This window comes from Jatropha curcas, chromosome 5 (assembly GCF_041381405.1).
Source record: "Jatropha curcas cultivar XTBG-Jc1 chromosome 5, XTBG_Jcur_1.0, whole genome shotgun sequence".
NCBI lineage: Eukaryota > Viridiplantae > Streptophyta > Magnoliopsida > Malpighiales > Euphorbiaceae > Jatropha > Jatropha curcas.
Window position 1 is genome coordinate 21385514 of NC_143155.1, and position 19143 is coordinate 21404656.

The window sequence follows — 19143 nt, forward strand, 5'->3', positions numbered from 1 at the left end:
TCTCTCTCTCTCTCTCTCTCTCCATATATGTATTTCAATTTCCTTTTATGTACAAATCAAATTTGGTCCAATATTTACTATACTTTTTTCTTTTTCTTTTTTTTTTTTTTTTAACTATTGGGTAAGAGAGTAATTCTGTTTAGAGTTTTTAACTAATTGTCTTCATAAGTATTATTTTCATGAATGGAACTCTTAACTTTGTAAAGATAATTCATTGAATTCAAATCTAGCTCGTTGTTTCAGCGTTCTTTATGGGTTATTAAAGTTAACTTTTACAACTATAAGATTGTGAGTTTAAAGGAGTACAATCTGATTATTTATAGTCTTTGTAAGCTATTTCCCAGCAGCTTCAAACGGTCAAATATTAGAATTTGTTTTTCGTCTGTCGCCCGCCATCATCATCTTCTACCAAACAGAATCAAAACTATATTTCCATTTACTTAATACAAAAGTCTTAGTCAAATGTCTTCTCGTGCTTCATAATCGAAGCAAACAAAATAAATATAATCACTTTGCATTTAATATTGTAATATTTAATTCTTCAATTCCTTAGTTTCTGTTATTATTACTTATCATCTTCTTCTTTTTCTTCTTTGACAAAAAAAAAAAAAAAAAACACATAAATGGATACTCATCTGTTCTTGCCATCCCATGTACACTCCATGATCACCCTCTTCTTTCTCTTACTTTTTGTTTCATCATCTTACTGTGAAGATGATAAGCACTATACAGAGTGCAGGAAAACCTTTTCATGTGGAAATTTACATGGTCTTTATTATCCTTTTTGGAGCGATGAAAGGTCTAAAATATGTGGTGACCAAAGGTTTAAGCTCCGCTGCGAAGAAGATCAATTTCCTGTTCTAAGTATCACAAATCAAGATTTTCGGTTACTGTCCGTTGATGACTTCGGACGAATAACGATTACAATCGTTCGAATGGATTTATTTGAAAGTATTTGTCCGGTGAATATCGCTGAAATTCGTCCGATTACTATCGACAATGCTCTCTTTTTAGATGAACAGGAGGTTCAAAACGTTACTCTATTCTACAATTGCTCAGCGGAAAAACCTCCTTTTCCAAACTACAGATTTTCATGTGATGTAAATGGAGAAGAAAGGCCTGCATATTATGCGACTGGTGAGTGGGAGATAGACCACCTTTCCAACTATTGTAACATCGAATTGCAGGTCCCGATTTCTGCATATCGTATCGAAATTATTTGGAACGGGCTTCGAAATTTTGAGAGAGTTTTGAAAGCTGGATTTAATGTTGTCTACAAGCCCGATGAAATGTGCGAGAGATGTAGCGATTCAAGTGGGATTTGTGGTACCAACTCCACTACTTCCAGATTCACCTGCCTTTGCCATGATCGTCCTTATCCTATGAATTGTCCTAACGTTGGTACGCTTATTCCTTTCTCTTTGCCATTAATTTATCAATCTGTTCACTGCGTTATAATTTTAAATAATTGAGCAATTCATTACTTGGAATTTCAACTCACGCTCATTCAAATATTAACTCGAGATTATAAATAAATTGTCTAATTTTTCAATAATAATCAATCCAAAATAATTCGTCTTAGCTGGATTATACGCCTAAACATCATTGGTGTTGTTGTTTATGTTCTCTTCAGTATTATAGCTCAAGATTATAGCAAAAGGAAAAGCTAAAAATTGTTGACTGGTCAAAAAAGCCGAACAATACATCACTGATTCCTGGACAAGTGTAGTTGAGCGTGTAGTTCACTCCTCGTTTACTTTTGAGTTTTGACTTGTCATAGGTTATAAATAAGAGAAAGAGATTGGAAGTTGCCCTTTTTGTCTGATTTTTATGTATTCTCAAAGTCAAGTGTTTGATACGTTTAAAAATGTCGATTTCAATTTCACAATTCCAATAATTAAAAAGAATTTCCAAATGGAAAAAGGGGCTCTTTTACCACACTTTCGGTTCAGCAATCAGCAAATCGGAAAACCAAATCATCATACGAACACTCAAATTACTAGCAGTGTCTTTCAATCTCAGATTTTCCCAAAATGCCCTCACATAATCTTCGCTTCTTTTCCTAACGAATCTCAGTTAGCTAGTCAGTCACGCTTGCGCTTATTTTCCTATTCCTTCTTCTTCCATTCCTAATGAATCTCATAAACTACTCCTTGATCTTCTTCCTATTGAACCTCTCTATAACTCATTCAATATATTTTTCCTGTAATAACCATAACCTACAGGACTTTCTGTCTCGGATAATCTCCATTCCGAGAATTCGCCTTGCCGATCCCAAATCCTTCATATCAAATGCTTTTGACAAATCACTCTTTAACTTGCTAATCATATGTGCATCTGGTCCAACGATTAACATATCATCAACATATAAGAGAAGGATGATAAATTTACTATCAGGGAATTTTTGGACATATCCACAAGGATCTGCATTTGTCCTTTTGTATCCTTGATTCACCATGAAAGAATCAAACTTTTTATACCATTGTTGCGGCGCTTGTTTCAATCCGTACAAACTTTTCTTCAAGCAACAAACCATGTCATCTTTTCCCTTGACCTTGAATTCTTTTGGTTGTTCCATATAGATTTCTTCTTCTAGATCCCCATGCAAAAATGCGGTCTTTACATCAAGCTGCTCCAACTCAAGATTCAAATTGGCTACAAGACCTAGCACAACTGGTGAAAAAATCTTATCAAAGTCAATACCTTTTTTTTTTAGTAAAGCCTTTGATGACCAATCGAGCTTTGTATCTCACTAGGTTGCCATCATCTTTCTTCAGTTTGTACACCCATTTGTTCTTGAGTGTTCTCTTTCCTTTTGGAAGTTTCACCAGCTCATACATGTCATTCTTTTTCAAAGAATTCATCTCCTCTTGCATGACCTTTGTCCAGCAATCTTTGTCTTTGCAAGATTGCACATCATGGAAGCTCTCTGGCTCCCCCTCATCAGTAATCAAAATGTAATCAGAACTAGGGTACCTTGTAGATGGTTGGCATTCTCTAGTTGACCTTCTTAACTGAGGTTAAACTCCTTCTGGTGGAATGGGGTTCTCTGGCTCCCCCTGCTCAACACCCTCTGCATCACTGTTATCATCTACAATCGTCTCTTGATCCCCATATGACTGGCTCTTCTTCTTCTTCCCGTTCTGATTCTGGCATTTCTCCTCTCTTGACATCATCTGTAAGAATGCTTCCTGGTGTAATATCAACAACATCATCACTTGTTGATTCTTCACAAGTTGTATCTGCCACGTTCTCATTCTCGTGGAATACTACGTCTCGGCTCTGGACAACTTTCTTTTTCACTGGGTCCCATAACCAATACCCAAACTCCTCGTCTCCATAACCAACAAAAGTGCAAGGAACAGACTTGTCATCAAGCTTTGATCTCTGCTCCTTCGGAACATGCATAAATGTCTTGCAGCCAAATACCCTCAGGTGAGAGTATGAAATATTTCTACCTGTCCAGACATTCTCCGGGATATCAAAATCCAAAGGTGCTGAAGGTAGTCGGTTGATTAGGCAGACAACAGTATTGACAGCTTCTCCCCAAAATGGCTTAGGTAAGTTGGCCATTTTGAGCATGGATCTGACTCTTTCAACGATGGTGCGATTCATCCGTTCAGCAATGCCGTTCTGTTGAGGCATACCAAGAACTGTCTTTTCATGCCTGATACCGTGCTAACTACAATAATCTCTAAACTCCCTAGAGATGTATTCATCGCCATTATCCGTGCGCAAACACTTCAATGCCACTCCAGTCTCCCTTTCCACCATCGCATGAAATTGCTGAAAGTGCTTGAATACTTGGTCTTTGTGCGAAACAAATATATACATGTTTTTCGCGAGAAATTACCAATGAAGGTTAGAAAATACCTACTTCCTCCAAGTGATTCTACCTCCATGGGACCACATACGTCAGAGTGTACCAACTCCAACTTGTTGTCTCTCCGTCTAGAGCTTTTCAAAAATGAGGCACGATGTTGCTTTCCAAATAAACAATGATCACAATGGTTTATTTTACCTTTGGCTAATGGTATGAGGGACTTTTTAGCCAACATATTCAACCCTTTCTCACTAACGTGTGCCAGCAGCCTATGCCACAAATTTGTTGAAGCATCATCTGCAACTGTATTCAGCTGACCCGCACATATTATTACGTGCGTCTTATACAGTGAGCAACATAATTTTCCTCTCGCCACCACCAAAGACCCTTTGGTGAGTTTTCAATTACCGTCACCTGTATAATGGTGATAGCCTTCTTTGTCCAGTACACTGACAGACAACAGGTTCAATCGAAGATCGGGAATATGTCTCACATTTTTAAGCGTTAATGTGCACCCGACACTTGTCTTTATGCAGACATCACCGATTCCACCACTTGCGAGACACTATTATTTCTCATTCTAATAGTGCCAAAAGCTCCTGCTTTATAAGTGGAAAAGTATTCCCTTTTTGGAACACAGTGGTATGAAGCACCGGAATCTACTATTCACTCGGTATCTGCATCTCCAATATGACAGCAATCTGCATCATGAGTGACTAAAGTCACCTCACCATCTTCTGCTGAGACTGTAACAGATGTATTTCTGTCATTTTCCTGTCTTCGATTTGCTTTATCCTGTTTGAGTAAACGACAATTTCTTTTGAGATGACCCTCCTTACCGCAATAGTAACACTTTCTCATCTCTCTGGACTTAGATCTACCACCTGACTTTTCATGCCTTGGACCTCTACTCTTGCTTCGGCCCCTATTCTCTGTGACAAGGGCTTATGAACTAGTACTGGCAACGTCTCTTCTTCGTAGTTCTTCATTGAGTAGTCTATTCTTTACTATATACATTGTTACCACACCATTTGGAGCCGAGTTACTCAATGATACCATAAGAGTATCCCAACTATCCGGTAGAGATCCCAACAGTAGGCATGCTTGCATCTCGTCCTCCAAGGACATAACGCTAACTGCTAACTCAGTTACAAGTCCTTCAAAATCGTTCAGGTGTTGTGTAACTAATCGCCCCTCTGACAGCTTTAAGTTCATGACTTTACGAATCATGAACACTTTACCTTGAGCGTTTGTAGCCTCGTACATATTCTCTAATTTCTTCCAGAGAACTTGGGGATCTTTTTCATTTCTCACGTCGTTGTACAGGCTAGCATCTATCTATTGGCGTATTATACCCAATGTCTGCTTTTTTAATTTCTCCCACTGCCTTTCTTTCATTTCTTCTGGCTTTGCACTGTCACCTTCAATTGGATCGTACAGATCTTTGCAATTGAGGTAGTCCTCTATTCTGAATTTCCACATTGAATAATTCGAATTCGTCAATTTAATCATCGCCCCGTCGTTAGCCATGTCGAATTCTGAATATGACAAATTTCACTATTCACGTGAATAGTGACTTTGTAGAAAACTGACAAAATTTACCAATTGAGTTCTGATACCAATTGTTAGGATTATAACTGATCCCGAGTGGGGCCCGCGGAAAAATGCTCCAATAATTATGTATTGGATATTAACGATCGAATTCATCAGAAATAATAACCATGGTAAAAATTAAATAATTACCGTAAAAGCCATATAAAAAATAAGAATACCGAGATTTACGTGATTCACCCTTCAACTGTTATGGGCTACGTCTACGGGACAAAAACGCGAATAATTCTTCCACTAAAATAGTAGGTACAAAAGATATTACAAAAATAGTAGTACTCTAAGTGTTTCCCAAAAACACCCAAAAATTATAATCTTTACTATTTTCTCTCTTTTATAATTTTAGGAACTCTTTCCTAAAATTCTCTACACTTTGTGTATTTCGATTCCTTTTATTTTTGTACATAATGGTTGAGGAAACCTTCTCCTACACGTAATTAACGCGTCCACACAGACTGACGCGTTAATTAAGGCATCCATCCTCTCTATTTTTTCTTCATTCAAACGTGTATGAGTCCCATACGTTTGAATCTCATTGACCAACAAAAAAACACGTTTATTGTTTTTTTTTTCTTTTTCAAATGGGTATGGATCCCACATGTTGAAGGGACCCACACAACAAATTGTTGACTGGTCAAAAAAGCCCAACAATACATCCATCGTTGATTGCTGGACAAGTGTAGTTGAGCGTGTAGTTCACTCCTCGTTTACTTTCGAGTTTTGACTTGTCAAAGGTTATAAATAAGAGAAAGAGATTGGAAGTTGCCCTTTTTATCAGATTTGTATGTATTCTCAAAGTCGAGTGTTTGATACGTTTAAAAATGTTGATTTCAATTTCACAATTCCAATAATTGAAAAGAATTTCCTAGCTTCCGGTTCAGCAATCAGCAAATCAGAAACCAAATCATCATACGAACACTCAAATTACTAGCAGTGTCTTTCAATCTCGGATTTTCCCGAAATGCCCTCACATAATCTTCGCTTCTTTTCCTAATGAATCTCAGTTAGCTAGTCAGTCACGCTTACGCTTATTTTCCTGTTCCTTCTTCTTCCATTCCTAATGAATCTCATAAACTACTCCTTGATCTTCTTCTTCACCTTAGCTAGTCACTCCTCATCAATGGAAGATCAAAAGTTCCAAGCTTGTGCACCCACAACCTGTGGCCAAGGCCCTAAAATAACATACCCTTTTTACCTAAGTCAAGTTCAAAAACCATTTTGTGGGTATCCGAATTTTGATATTATTTGTAATGATGATGATTACCCAGTTCTTAAAATCTCTAATGATGATTATATCATTAAAGATATTTATTACAACAATCAGTCTTTTCTTGTGGCTAGTGCTAGTGTCTATAAGGAAGAAGGGGAGGACTCATGTCCAATTCCTTTACATAATTTGACTCTTGATAGAACTCCTTTTAATATCAGTCCTGATTATATTGATTTTTCTTTCTTGTATAATTGTACTTTGAAGCCAACAAAGTTCCTTTCCTACTCGATAACTTGTGCTACTAATGCTTCTTTTTTATTCTTTCGCCGCTTTTCATGTTCAAGAATTAGAGTTGTACTATAACTATTCTTTAGAGTCATGTCATTACTTAGTTAACTCTCCTTTACATCCTACTGGTGATTTTGATAATAGTATATTCCAAAAGAATTATACTGAGATTTTGAAGATGGGGTTCATGTTGAATTGGACTATACATAATTGCAGTAGTTGTGAAAGAAGTGGTGGTCGCTGTGGATTTGAGAATAACGAATTTGTTTGTTTTTGCCGTGACCGGCCTCATCAAAATTCATGTTATGGTGGTAACTTCAATTTCTCAGCTTATAATGTTCATTACTGATTTTACATTAGCCATATCTAGGTCAGCTTGTAATTTTGTAGATTTTGTTCATTATTATTATTATTATTATTTTTTTGGCTCTTCAAATAAAATCAGCCGCATAACATTTTTGTTTGTTAAATTCGCTCTGGATGAGGTTCAAACTTGTAACCCAGAGATGACTTTAGTACCATTAAGTTGAAACTCATTGATAGTGCATAATTTTTATAAGAGCATGTATAGATGGTTAGAATCTAACCAGGTGTAACTGAATTAAAACTATAAAAGTGGATCATGGTATAATAAATTGCAGAGTATATAAGTTCACATAATTAATTTTTTACGTTAAAAGAATTAGTTGAGTCGTGATTAGAGTCTAACCATGCATATTTTCTCTTTTTATAAATGCAATTTATTTGATACATAAATTGCATCATATGGTTAGAAACATATTCTGCAATTTTCTAGTCAACAATCCTTAGTCAAGTTACTCCATCCTATGTTTGGTAGGCTCGTTGCTGCATACTGCACTTGATCTATTATTTCTTTGTCACTTGACCTCTTCAAAGACTACAGCTTGTCACTCTCAATTGTTATTGCACTAACCATAGATTCAAAAAGTGAAGTTGTGACTTTGTGCTGAAGAATTTATTTCATTTGAATAGTTAAAACGTCATCCTATTCAAGCATATTGTCTTTTCCAACCATAAATTGCATTTGGTCATTTCCTAATGTGTTGAATGTTTCACGATTTTATCAAGTGGGAATTTATTTTATTTTTATTAAAAGTTAAATTTTTTTTAGGGAAATTAGAAGTGACATTTTGAATCCTGCAACATTTCCTGTTGAATCTTTTACTATATACTCATTTTGTGAGTATTGAAGAGAGGGAAGCCTGTATCTGTTGTCAAATTATATATGTACTTACGTACCATATTATGCATTAGTGTGCCTTTTACCATATACTCCTGTTTTGACTTGCTAGCAATAAATATTACTCCTTTCGTTCATAAATACTTATCATATTTGGATATTTCACATCCCTTAAAAAAATCATTCAATTTTTCTTAGTTACAGTAAATTATTGAGTGAATCGACTATACTACTCTTAATTTACAATATACAAAGGGTTAAAAATATTTATTATTTGTTAAATACAAAGGGCAAAGAGGGAAAAAATAATTTATTATTTGTTAAATCAACAAATGTAACAACTATTTGAAAACATAGTATTTTCTCAAATGTGACACTTATTTGGAAACGGAAAGATTAATTTAAAACAGAATACTAGCAACATGAGAGCAGCAATAAGCCAATTCAAAACATATACATAAATTTTTCATGATCCTTAAAAAAAACCTATAAAGTTTAATTTTTTACTTTGTTTTAGTTTTGTAAATGTTCTAACACCTCTGCTTATTCTTCAATCGCAGATAGTTCAAAGGTGGGACTAAAAGTCGGTATTGGTATTGGTAAGCTGCTCCCCCTTCATCTTAATTTCTCAGTTCCTGGATGCAATTTGTTACCTTATCGTGTCTAAATGGCAAAGAAATAAATTTCTTGCGTACTAAAATGTCAGTGCGAATGTTTATTGCTTCATATCTATGATTCTTTTCTCAACCATTTTCAAAATAAATGCTTGCTAGGGTGACTTCAAGTAAATTGAAGTCACCTAAAATTACGAAAAGCAGTCACTTGTATAGAATGGTGAAAAATTTTTATATAACAGCGATAAAAATATATCTTATTTTGTAATCGGCTGCCTTAAAAAAAAAAAAAAACAGTCAATTTTTATAAAAGGATGATTTCTTTTACAAAATCTTTAAAAAAAAAAGTACATCTTACTTTATAACTCAACAACTTTTAAAGAAAAATATTCACTTTTTTATATTTTATTTGACCATATTTGAAATGTACCTTTCATGATTCAATCATTTTCTTAATTTTTTGTAAAAAAAAAAAAATTAAGGATTGGAAGGAGTAATATATACCAAGTTTCTATTCTATTATATTGATTTTCCTATATGATCATCTCCCGTTGCAGTGGCAGTCGTTGTGGTACTTGGAATTTTAGTCACTTGCGGTAGCCTCATTTATCGTTGGAAAAAGATTCCAACGGTTTTCCTACGGAATATTAACCAAGATTTTGAGGCCTTTCTAGAAATTCCAACGGTTTTCCGACGGAATAATAACCAAGAGTTTGAGGCCTTTCTAGAAAATCATGGGCCTCCATCTGTGAAAAGATACAGCTTCTCAGAAGTGAAGAAAATGACCAATTTTTTCAAAGATAAACTTGGCCAAGGAGGCTGTGGAATTGTGTACAAGGGCAAGCTAAAAGACGGACATTTTGTAGCGGCAAAGGTCTTGAATGCTTCTAAAGGAGAAGGAGAAGAATTCATCAATGAAGTTGCAGCCATTAGTAGAACTTCTCATATTAATATTGTCACTCTTTTAGGGTTTTGCCTCGAGGGTCAAAAACGAGCTTTAATTTATGAATTCATGTCTAATGGGTCTCTTGAAAATTTCATATGCTCGCAAGGTATTTTGAAGACTGATAATCATTTAGGATGGGAAATTATGCTCGAAATTGCAATTGGAATAGCTCGAGGATTAGAGTATTTGCATCGTGGGTGTAACACAAGGATTGTGCATTTCGACGTAAAGCCTCACAACATTCTTCTTGATGAAAATTTTTGCCCAAAAATTTCAGATTTTGGACTCGCAAAACTATACACCAAAAAAGAAAGTATACTATCAATGTTAGAGACTAGAGGAACTATTGGGTATATAGCACCGGAGGTTTTCAGCAGAAACTTTGGTGGAGTTTCGTACAAGTCTGATGTTTATAGCTATGGAATGCTGGTCTTAGAAACGGTTGGAGGGAGAGAGAAAGATGAGGTCGGGACAAATGATAGTAGCAATGAGAAATATTTTCCATACTGGATTTATAAGCGAATTGAGTTGGGAAATGAAAGCAAATTGTATGGAGAGATTTCTACAGAAGAGAAAGAAATTGTTAGGAAAATGACATTGGTTGGTTTGTGGTGCATACAGACAAATCCATCTGATAGGCCATCAATGAGTAAGGTTATAGAAATGTTAGAAGGAAGCACAGAATCCCTTAAAATCCCACCAATGCCTTTACTCTTTTCTACTCCAGAATCTCCTCCACTCTGTTCATTCACTACATCAACAGCCTGATATTGTTATGCATTTTATTTATGTTTTCTTTGGGTTGAATAAATATACAAACTTAAACTGACAAAAACACAGCTTGAAATATACAAAACTCATTTTATTTATCGTTCATTAATTATTTAATTAGTAGTTATCACATTAAACTTTGGTTATAAATTCCACACAAAGCCATATATGAGGCATCAATCCAAGGGCTTAATTACATACTGAAAAGCATATGCTCATTAAACTTATAATGGATGGAGCACGATTTGCATTCCATGTTGTGGACACACAGTAAGAAGGTTCACAGGAGAGTGAACATAAGTTGGTGATAGAGTAAACCGGTAATGTTGCAGAATCATTGACAAAGCAATCTTGGTCTCTTAAATTGCAAAGTTGTATCCCACACAGCTTCGAGATCCCAAACTGAATGGAAGATAGGCATTCACATTGTTGTTTGTAGCTTTGGCCAAGCCTTCTGCAAATCTATCTGGCTTGAAAAGGCAAACATCTTCTCCCCATATTTCAGGATCATGGTGAAGTGCAATGACAGGAATTTCGATTATTATATTTGCAGGAAGAACCAACTTCCCCAATCTGACTTGCCTTTGGACTGCTTTTGGAATATTAAGAACTGGAGGATATAGCCGGAGAGCTTCATTGATAATCATGCTCACCTATAATGACAAAGGAGGACTAATAAATTGAATCTTAAAGCTTCTTGTACCGGGACAAAGAGCATATGTAGTCATAATTGGGTCATCTTGGAAATGAAACGAGAATGGAAGTAGAATCGTTTGGCTATATTAAGAACAATACTTAGAAATAGATATCATTTCAATATAAATTCAAGTTATTCAAATATTAAAAAACCAAAAAATTTTAGATTCTTTGTGAACCAAAAAAAAAAAAAAATGGAAGAAACCTATTTCAAGCATTGCATTCATTTCCAGTTTCAGAGCAAACGAAAAATGGCTTGTAGGCTTGAGGATATAAAAGCATAAGCTTGTAAGCGATAGCATGAACAAGTTTTAAGATTTCCAACACTTACAATTTTCATTTTTGAGAGTGTATCTGAGCTCGGATTTTGCTGGCCGAATAATTCAAGGACCTCCTTCCTGGCTTTATCTTGCCAATCTGTGTGAATACCTAGAAGAAAAGTGGTCCAGGTAAGTGAGGTTGCAGTTGTTTCATGTCCAACAACATAAAAGGTTTTACACTCATCAATCATTTCCTCAACCGATATTCTATTCGTCTTATCAGAATCATTATTATCATGATGTGCCTTTAACAGTAGTCCAAGAAAATCAGTCCCAAAGCCATTTGATTACTGATCATTGCTGCTTCTTCTCTTTTCTTTATCATATTCATAATGGAATTTTGTATCACGTGATCTATCTTTTCTGATTCAATATCATCCCTGGTTTTTACAAGATTTCTGGAACACAAGAAAATGAAATATATAAATATATCAAGAAATTAAAAGGCATACATAGAACCAACCCAATAAATTCAGGAACTAGTATATAGCAGAGGCAAGCATCGTACCTAATTCCAGGAACGATATCTGTTTCTACCAATAATGAGAGTCAACTGGTTTATCATGTCAAATATACGCTGCCCTTCCAAGTAGCTGCTTCCAAAAGCAGTCCTGGAAATGATTTCTGAAGCTAAGACTTTGAATTCTTGGAACACTTCAATTTCCTTTCCTCCATTATGTCTCCATTTTTCAAGCATCATTTCCACACTTGTTATCATGGCAGGAATCATACTCTGCAAAAGAAACCCATTCACACATATATAGCTCGTATTTCTACGAGAACTTGAAAATTTTGTCTGTTATAAGTGAAAAATTGATTATTTACTTTGAGGCACTCTGCATGAAAAGCATGATTAGATAATCTACGAAGCTTAAGCCACTTTTCTGGTATCCTAGTAGTTCCAATTCCTTCTCCTATTAGCTTCTTGGTGTAATCATCGGGTTCGGGTTTGGGAAATGCTCCATCCCTATTGTTAAATATCTCCTTAATAAGTTCATCAGGTTCTGAGAATACCCAGTAAGCTTGAGGACCTTGCCATTGTTAAAGTTACAGCTACAGCTCTATTGAAGTAAAATTGATGCAAATGTTGTTGACAGTTTTTGGAGAAATTTTGTTAAAGTCATTTAGATTTTGTTGTATTTTGTTGAAGTCAAGAAGTAGTTGAACTACCTTGTTTTTAGATAAGTTTGGTGAACAAACTTCCTTGACTTATAGAAGGTTGGTGAACAAACTTTAGAATAACTCTAGTATAAATGTTTACATTATGCTGTAATGGAAATAATGAGATGTGAATATTTGTTTCTCCACACTTACAAAATCTGCAGATTTTTCCTTCTCTGCAGAATTTTCCTTCTCTTTCTTATTTTTCTACTCTTTTAAACCATCAAGTGGTATCAGATCAACCTTGATCTCAAAGGGTTGTGTGTGTGTTTGAGTGAAAATCATGAGAAAGCCACCAAATAAACTAGAATTTGTGAAGTTTTTTTGTTTATTTGCTTTTCCTCAAATGGCTTCCAGTAGCATGTCTCTTTCACCAACTCATTTTAATGGGGAAAACTACCATGTTTGGGTTGTGAAGATGAGAGCTTATTTCAAGGGGCTTGGATTATGGCAGTATGTGGAGGAAAACAGAGTACCTCCACCTCTTAATCAAAATCCAACCCTTCAGCAGATTAGACAACATGAAGAAGAGGTTGTTAAGGCTCCAAAAGCTCTGTCTTATATCCATGCAGCTGTTGCAGATCCTATCTTCACCAAGATTATGACATATGAGACAGCACATGAAGCTTGGGAGAAGTTAAAAATTGAGTATCATGGATTTGAAAAAACTAGACAGATGCAGGTATTTAATTTAAGAAAAGAATTTGAAATGTTGAAAATGAAGGACAATGAAAAGGTGAAAGATTATGTTGATAGAGTTATGAAAATTGTAAACCAAATTCGATTGTTGGGAGAAGAGTTAGAAGAGAAGAGAATTGTGGAGAAAGTTATGGGGACTCTCCTTGAAAAATTTGAAGCCAAGATTTCTTCTCTTGAAAATACTTGGGACATGTCACAAATATCATTGAATGTGCTTTCAAATGCTCTACAAGCTGTAGAACAAAGAAAAGCCTATATGGAAGAAGAAACCATTGGAGAGAAGGCTCTTGTAGTGACTCATAAAACAAAAATGCAAGAAGGAGGTTCAAGAGGCCAGCAAACTGATAGAAAACCAAAAATGAAGAAGAATTTCAGAAAAAATTGGAGGAAGGACAGATTTCCACCATGTCCACATTGCAAAAAAACAAACCACACTGAGAACTACTGCTAGTTCAGACCTGGAGCTCAATGTAAGTTGTGTAAGCAATTTGGTCACACCGAGAAAGTTTGTTCTACAAACCAGAATCAACAAACACAAGCCCATCATGCACAAGTCACCGAAAATTCTGAAAAGTATGAAGAACAACTATTTGCTGCAAATGAAATTGAAAAATGTGGTGTCTCAATTGAATCTAAAAAAGCATGGCTTGTTGATAGTGGATGCACTAACCACATGACACCAAACTTGGTGAATTTTGATAGCTTGGATACAAACTATTCTTCAAAAGTCAGACTTGGAGATGGTAGGCTTGTTGATGTCAAAGGCAAAGGAGATTTGATTGTACAAACTCCTTTAGGTACAAAGCGTGTTTCCGATGTTCTTTACGTACCTGAGCTAAATCAAAGCTTGTTTTCGGTTGGTCAATTGCTGGATAAGAATTATAGTTTGCTATTTAAAGATAAAACTTGTGAAATAAGTGATCCTTCTGGCTCAAAGTTATTTGCTGTCAAAATGAACCGGAGAAGCTTTCCTCTACATTTAAGAAACTTCGAAGAAGAATCTTACTTGAGTCATAAAGAAGAATCTGATTTGTGGCATAAGAGACTTGGTCACAATAATCTCAATTCATTAAAATTGCTGCAATCTAAGAAGTTAGTTGCTGATTTGCCATCTGTAGTTGAAGACAGCAGTATATGTGAAATATGTCAGTTAGGCAAACTCAGCCAAACACCATTTCCAACTGATCAAGCATGGAGAGCTTCTATGAAACTTGAATTAATACACACTGATGTATGTGGCCCTATGAGTGTCTCACCTTACAATGGCAGCAAGTATTTTCTATTGTTTATTGATGACTACACTAGATTCTGTTGGGTATATTTCCTCCAATTCAAATCTAAAGTTTTCAAAATGTTCTTGAAGTTTAAATCAATGGTAGAGAATCAAGCTGGCTCCCCAATCAAGATTTTAAGATCTGATAATGGGGCTGAATTTACATCCAATCAATTCAAGCAATATTTGCAAGAAGCGGGCATTCACCATCAATTAACAGTAGCTTACACACCTCAACAAAATGGTGTAAGTGAAAGAAAGAATCGATCTGTGATGAATATGGCGAGATGTCTCTTGTTTGAGAAAAATCTACCTAAAGTTCTTTGGGCTAAAGCTATAAACACTACTGTATATCTTCAAAATCGGCTTCCAACCAAAGCTATTGATGGAAAAACTCCTTTCGAAAGCTGGTTTGGAGTTAAACCATCGGTAGGTCATCTCAAAATCTTTGGAAGCTTATGTTATTCATTTCTTCCAAATGCAAAAAGAGGGAAATTGGATCAACGAGCTGAAAAAGGAATTTTAGTAGGCTACAGTAGTGAATCCAAAGCCTACAGAATTTTGAATCATGTTACTAAACAGGTGTATGTCAGCAGGAGTGTCAAATTCGATGAGAAAGGTGAATGGGATTGGAGCAAAATGGAGCCAGGAAATTCTAAATCAGTTCTTGAACAAGATCATTTTCAGTAAAAGCAAGAACTTCCAGTTGACAATGAAGAAGCATCAGATGAAGATGATTATGCAATTAGAGGAACCAGATCCCTAGAGGAAATTTACAGCAGATGTAATGTTGTCTCACTTGAACCAACTCAAGTGGATGAAGCCTTAAAATTGCCTGAGTGGAGAGCTGCCATGGAGGAGGAGTTGAAGATGATTATGAATTTTCATCAAGAGAATCCAACTAAAATACTTTGTGACAACAAATCAGCTGTTACTATGGTTAAGAATCCAATCTTTCATAGAAAAACCAAGCATACAAAAAACAAGTATCATGCAATTCGTGAAGCTGAAAAGCAAAATGAAATTCAGATTGTTCATTGCAGTTGAAGACCAAAAAGCAGATATTTTCACCAAGGTATTGCAAAAACCAAGATTTGAATTTCTTAGGAATAGACTTGGTGTTTGTCTCAACTCTTGCATCAAGGAGGAGTGTTAAAGTTACAGCTACAGCTCCATTGAAGTAAAATTGATGCAAGTGTTGTTGACAGTTTTTGGAGAAATTTTGTTAAAGTCATTTAGATTTTGTTGTATTTTGTTGAAGTCAAGAAGTAGTTGAACTACCTTGTTTTTAGGTAAGTTTGGTGAACAAACTTCCTTGACTTATAGAAGATTGGTGAACAAATTTTAGAATAGCTCTAGTATAAATGTTTACATTATGCTGTAGTGAAAATAATGAGATGTGAATATTTGTTTCTCCACACTTATAAAATCTGCAGATTTTTCCTTCTCTGCAGAATTTTCCTTCTCTTTCTTATTTTTCTGCTCTTCTAAACCAACAGCCATCTAAGGAAATTTTTCCCTACAAATAATTTCACAAAAAAAATCAAACACACAAGTATAGTTTAGAAAAAAAAAACTTCAAGTAATGGAATAAATTGTTACCGTAAAGCTTCATCCACGAATGGACGTGTGGCAATACAGTTGGAAACACTTGGTGTGATAGTTCCATGGGATTGTTCGAAGCTTTATTTGTCATATGGATGATCTCTTTGTTGTTGCCGTAGAAGAGTTTGTAAGAAGGGCCTTTTATTCCTTGAGACCTCATCATGGATTGTATGCGCATGGGAGTCCGCCATACTTTGTTGAAGAACTTGATTAAAAATGAGAGCAAGATCACACACAGTAAAGCCTGAAATATAAATAACTGCAGAGTTTCCATTACACCAGAACCAAGCATGCAGATTAGCAACTAGAAAATACTTAACATATGTAAACCGAATGGCTAATCCATGATATGTAAACCCAATTGCTAAACCCAACTGTAAGGATGAGATTGCAGTGGACAATCAATAATGTATGCATTGGTCATTGAAAAGTATAAAATATGGGTGTGTTGACCTGTAGAAAACTGGAGGTTTTGTAGAAAATTTTTCCAATAAAATAGAAAATAAAATTTTATGTTCAAATCAATCAGTTTTATATTTAGAAACCTAGAAAACAATTTCAGCTTTTAAACATTTAATTAAGATTTGGAAAATTTGTTTTTCAAAACTTTCCTTTATAACAAAACACGCGTTTTTAAATTATTTTCTATTTTTTAAAAAATGAAATTTTAGTAATTAAAATTATAATGTCTATAAATAATTTTTTCTATAAAATATTTTCATTGAAATTTTTAAAAAAATTTTAAAAGGATAAATTTGATATTATTATTATTATTATTATAAAAATCAATAATAAAAATTTTAAAAATTTTAAATAAAAAATTTCTAAATTTTTATTTTATAATATTTTATTTCTTTTAATTATTGAAAGTCATGAATAATATTTGTGAAGTTTCTAAATTAAAAATATAATTTTTTATTTTTAGCAAGTGAACTCATTTTCTAATTTCTAATTTCTATTTTTTAGTTTTCACTTTCTAAAAGAACTGTTTTAATTTCTTAGAAAATAGAAAACAGGAAATTACTTTCTTTAAGTAAAAATACCCGGCTTTTTATGTTAAAATATAAAAGCATTGTTTTGTTTTAATGAAATTCCTTTTTTTTTTTCTTTAAAAAAAAAGTATAGAATGTTGTTAAAAAAACATTTAGTGGATGTCCATTATATATATCCATCTATTATGTTAATTCATATTAGGTAAATGTCAAATCATAAACCACTAAATTAGTTGATATTAATGATAAATTATTTAGTGGCAAGGGTTTTGTGGATGGTGCTGTCTTATGCAGCTTACACATGGCAATTATAGGGATCCTTTGATGGTGAAAGACTGGAAGCTCTCGCCCTCAGAAAATGCTTAAGTTGAGTCGAGAATAACATCTCCTCCCCTGCTGCTATTTTCACAGACTCTCAGTCCTTAGTTCTTGCTCTTATTTCTACTAAGAAGGATTGGTCGGAGATGGGATTAATTATTTTGGACTGCAAAATGATTTTAGAACGTATATCTAAGGTGAGTGTTAAATGGATTAGGAGACAAGTGAATGTAGGGGCACATAACTTGGCCAATGCTACCTATTTATATGCTCGCTTCCAATGTTAGAACTATATTGCCAATGTTTAATTACCCTATTATGAGTCTGATTAATGCAAGTTCGAAGCATTTCTTTTCAAAAAAAAAAAAAGATAAATTATTTAAATCCTGTGATGAATATTTTATTCATACTTTTGTAGAGGCTATAAAGAGTCATTTATACAAATGAAATACCTCATTTTCAATTCCATCTTTTTTCCCTCAATTTTGTATCTGTATAACATGTAAATTGGTACCATGAGAACATAGTTGTGGTATTTTCATAATTATATTTCAAGGTTTGTTATTATTCCTTTTTATAAATATTTTTTCTCATATCAACCTTTAATTTTAAACTCAAGCATACTTTTGAGCCACTTCTTATAAACAAATCTGTCTTGTATATATATGATTCATATTTTTGTATGTTACGTCAATAAAAAATTTACATCATATTTCTTATTGCTGTTTTTTACTTGATTATTATTTTCCATTATGCAACAATCCTACTTTGTTTGGATGAGATTTTTATTTTTTTGAAGAAAAGAAAATTAATATTGGAATATATCTAAAGAAATAAATTTTCTGCTGTTTGGAAGAATAAAAATCCTTATCACTATGTCCCCTAGAATATGATTTACTCATGAAAATATCAAAATCAGAAAGTAAATTATATGAATTTTATATATAAATCAGAAATTTTGTATTTAAATTTTATATTAGAAGTTGTATTAAAATTGTAGGGGTATGTATGGGACTACAGAATCCCAATCTATTATCGAAAGCTGTCCCGAATTTTCTGTCTCAAGAACAATCTGATATTAATTTAGTAGTCTCGTGAAATACTCTAAATTTTTATTTTTGAAACTTTCAAGTTTAATTTAAATCAAAAATTGAAATTTTTGACCGTGTGGGCTGCAAATGGAATACAGTCTCAATTTAAGCCCAAATTTTTGAATTTGGGCCAAGCCCAAAAACTGATTATCCAGAATGTTCGATCGGAGAACAATAAATATTTTGATGAAATAAAATGGAACACTAATTATTAATTGATTATAAATGTATGTATACGTATATAACTAATATAGAAATTTATTATCCTAAAATCAAAAAAAAAAAAAAAAATCATGAACTGTTCATATTTGATTAATATTGAGTAAATGGAGAAAATATTATGAAACCGAACTAAATACCCAAAATAAATTGAACCGGGCCAGAAAATCAATTTAATTTTTCGGAAACCACACGAATACTCTGAAAACCAAGTGAAAAATCTGAAACCGAGCAAGAATCGAGCCAAATCATTGAATCAGATCAAACCGATTCGAATCGAACCGGAATGATCTAGAAACCGACATTCT

The 19143-nt window shown here is 34.1% G+C and overlaps 1 protein-coding gene and 1 pseudogene across 3 annotated transcripts; one reads left to right on the forward strand and one right to left on the reverse strand.

The window, feature by feature from the left end:
• The first annotated feature begins 384 nt into the window (after nucleotides 1–384).
• Nucleotides 385–10557, forward strand: LOC105636728 (LEAF RUST 10 DISEASE-RESISTANCE LOCUS RECEPTOR-LIKE PROTEIN KINASE-like 2.1). Of its 2 annotated transcripts, none has more exons than XM_089721706.1 (3): nucleotides 385–1401; nucleotides 8691–8729; nucleotides 9302–10557. In XM_089721706.1, exons 1-3 carry the CDS (start codon nucleotides 624–626, stop codon nucleotides 10456–10458), a joined length of 1974 nt encoding a protein of 657 aa, XP_089577832.1. In that variant the 5' UTR covers nucleotides 385–623; the 3' UTR covers nucleotides 10459–10557. The 2 variants fall into 2 exon arrangements, with proteins under 2 accessions (XP_089577832.1, XP_089577833.1); XM_089721707.1 differs by lacking the exon at nucleotides 385–1401 and adding an exon at nucleotides 6249–7240.
• Nucleotides 10558–10685: 128 nt separating this feature from the next.
• LOC149496388 (cytochrome P450 CYP749A22-like) lies at nucleotides 10686–16688 on the reverse strand (annotated as a pseudogene). Its single transcript, XR_016320935.1, has 5 exons — nucleotides 16198–16688; nucleotides 12303–12517; nucleotides 11986–12210; nucleotides 11489–11875; nucleotides 10686–11114 (listed from the first exon to the last, which is right to left on the reverse strand). The product of XR_016320935.1 is annotated as a cytochrome P450 CYP749A22-like (transcript).
• Between the last annotated feature and the right edge of the window lie 2455 nt (nucleotides 16689–19143).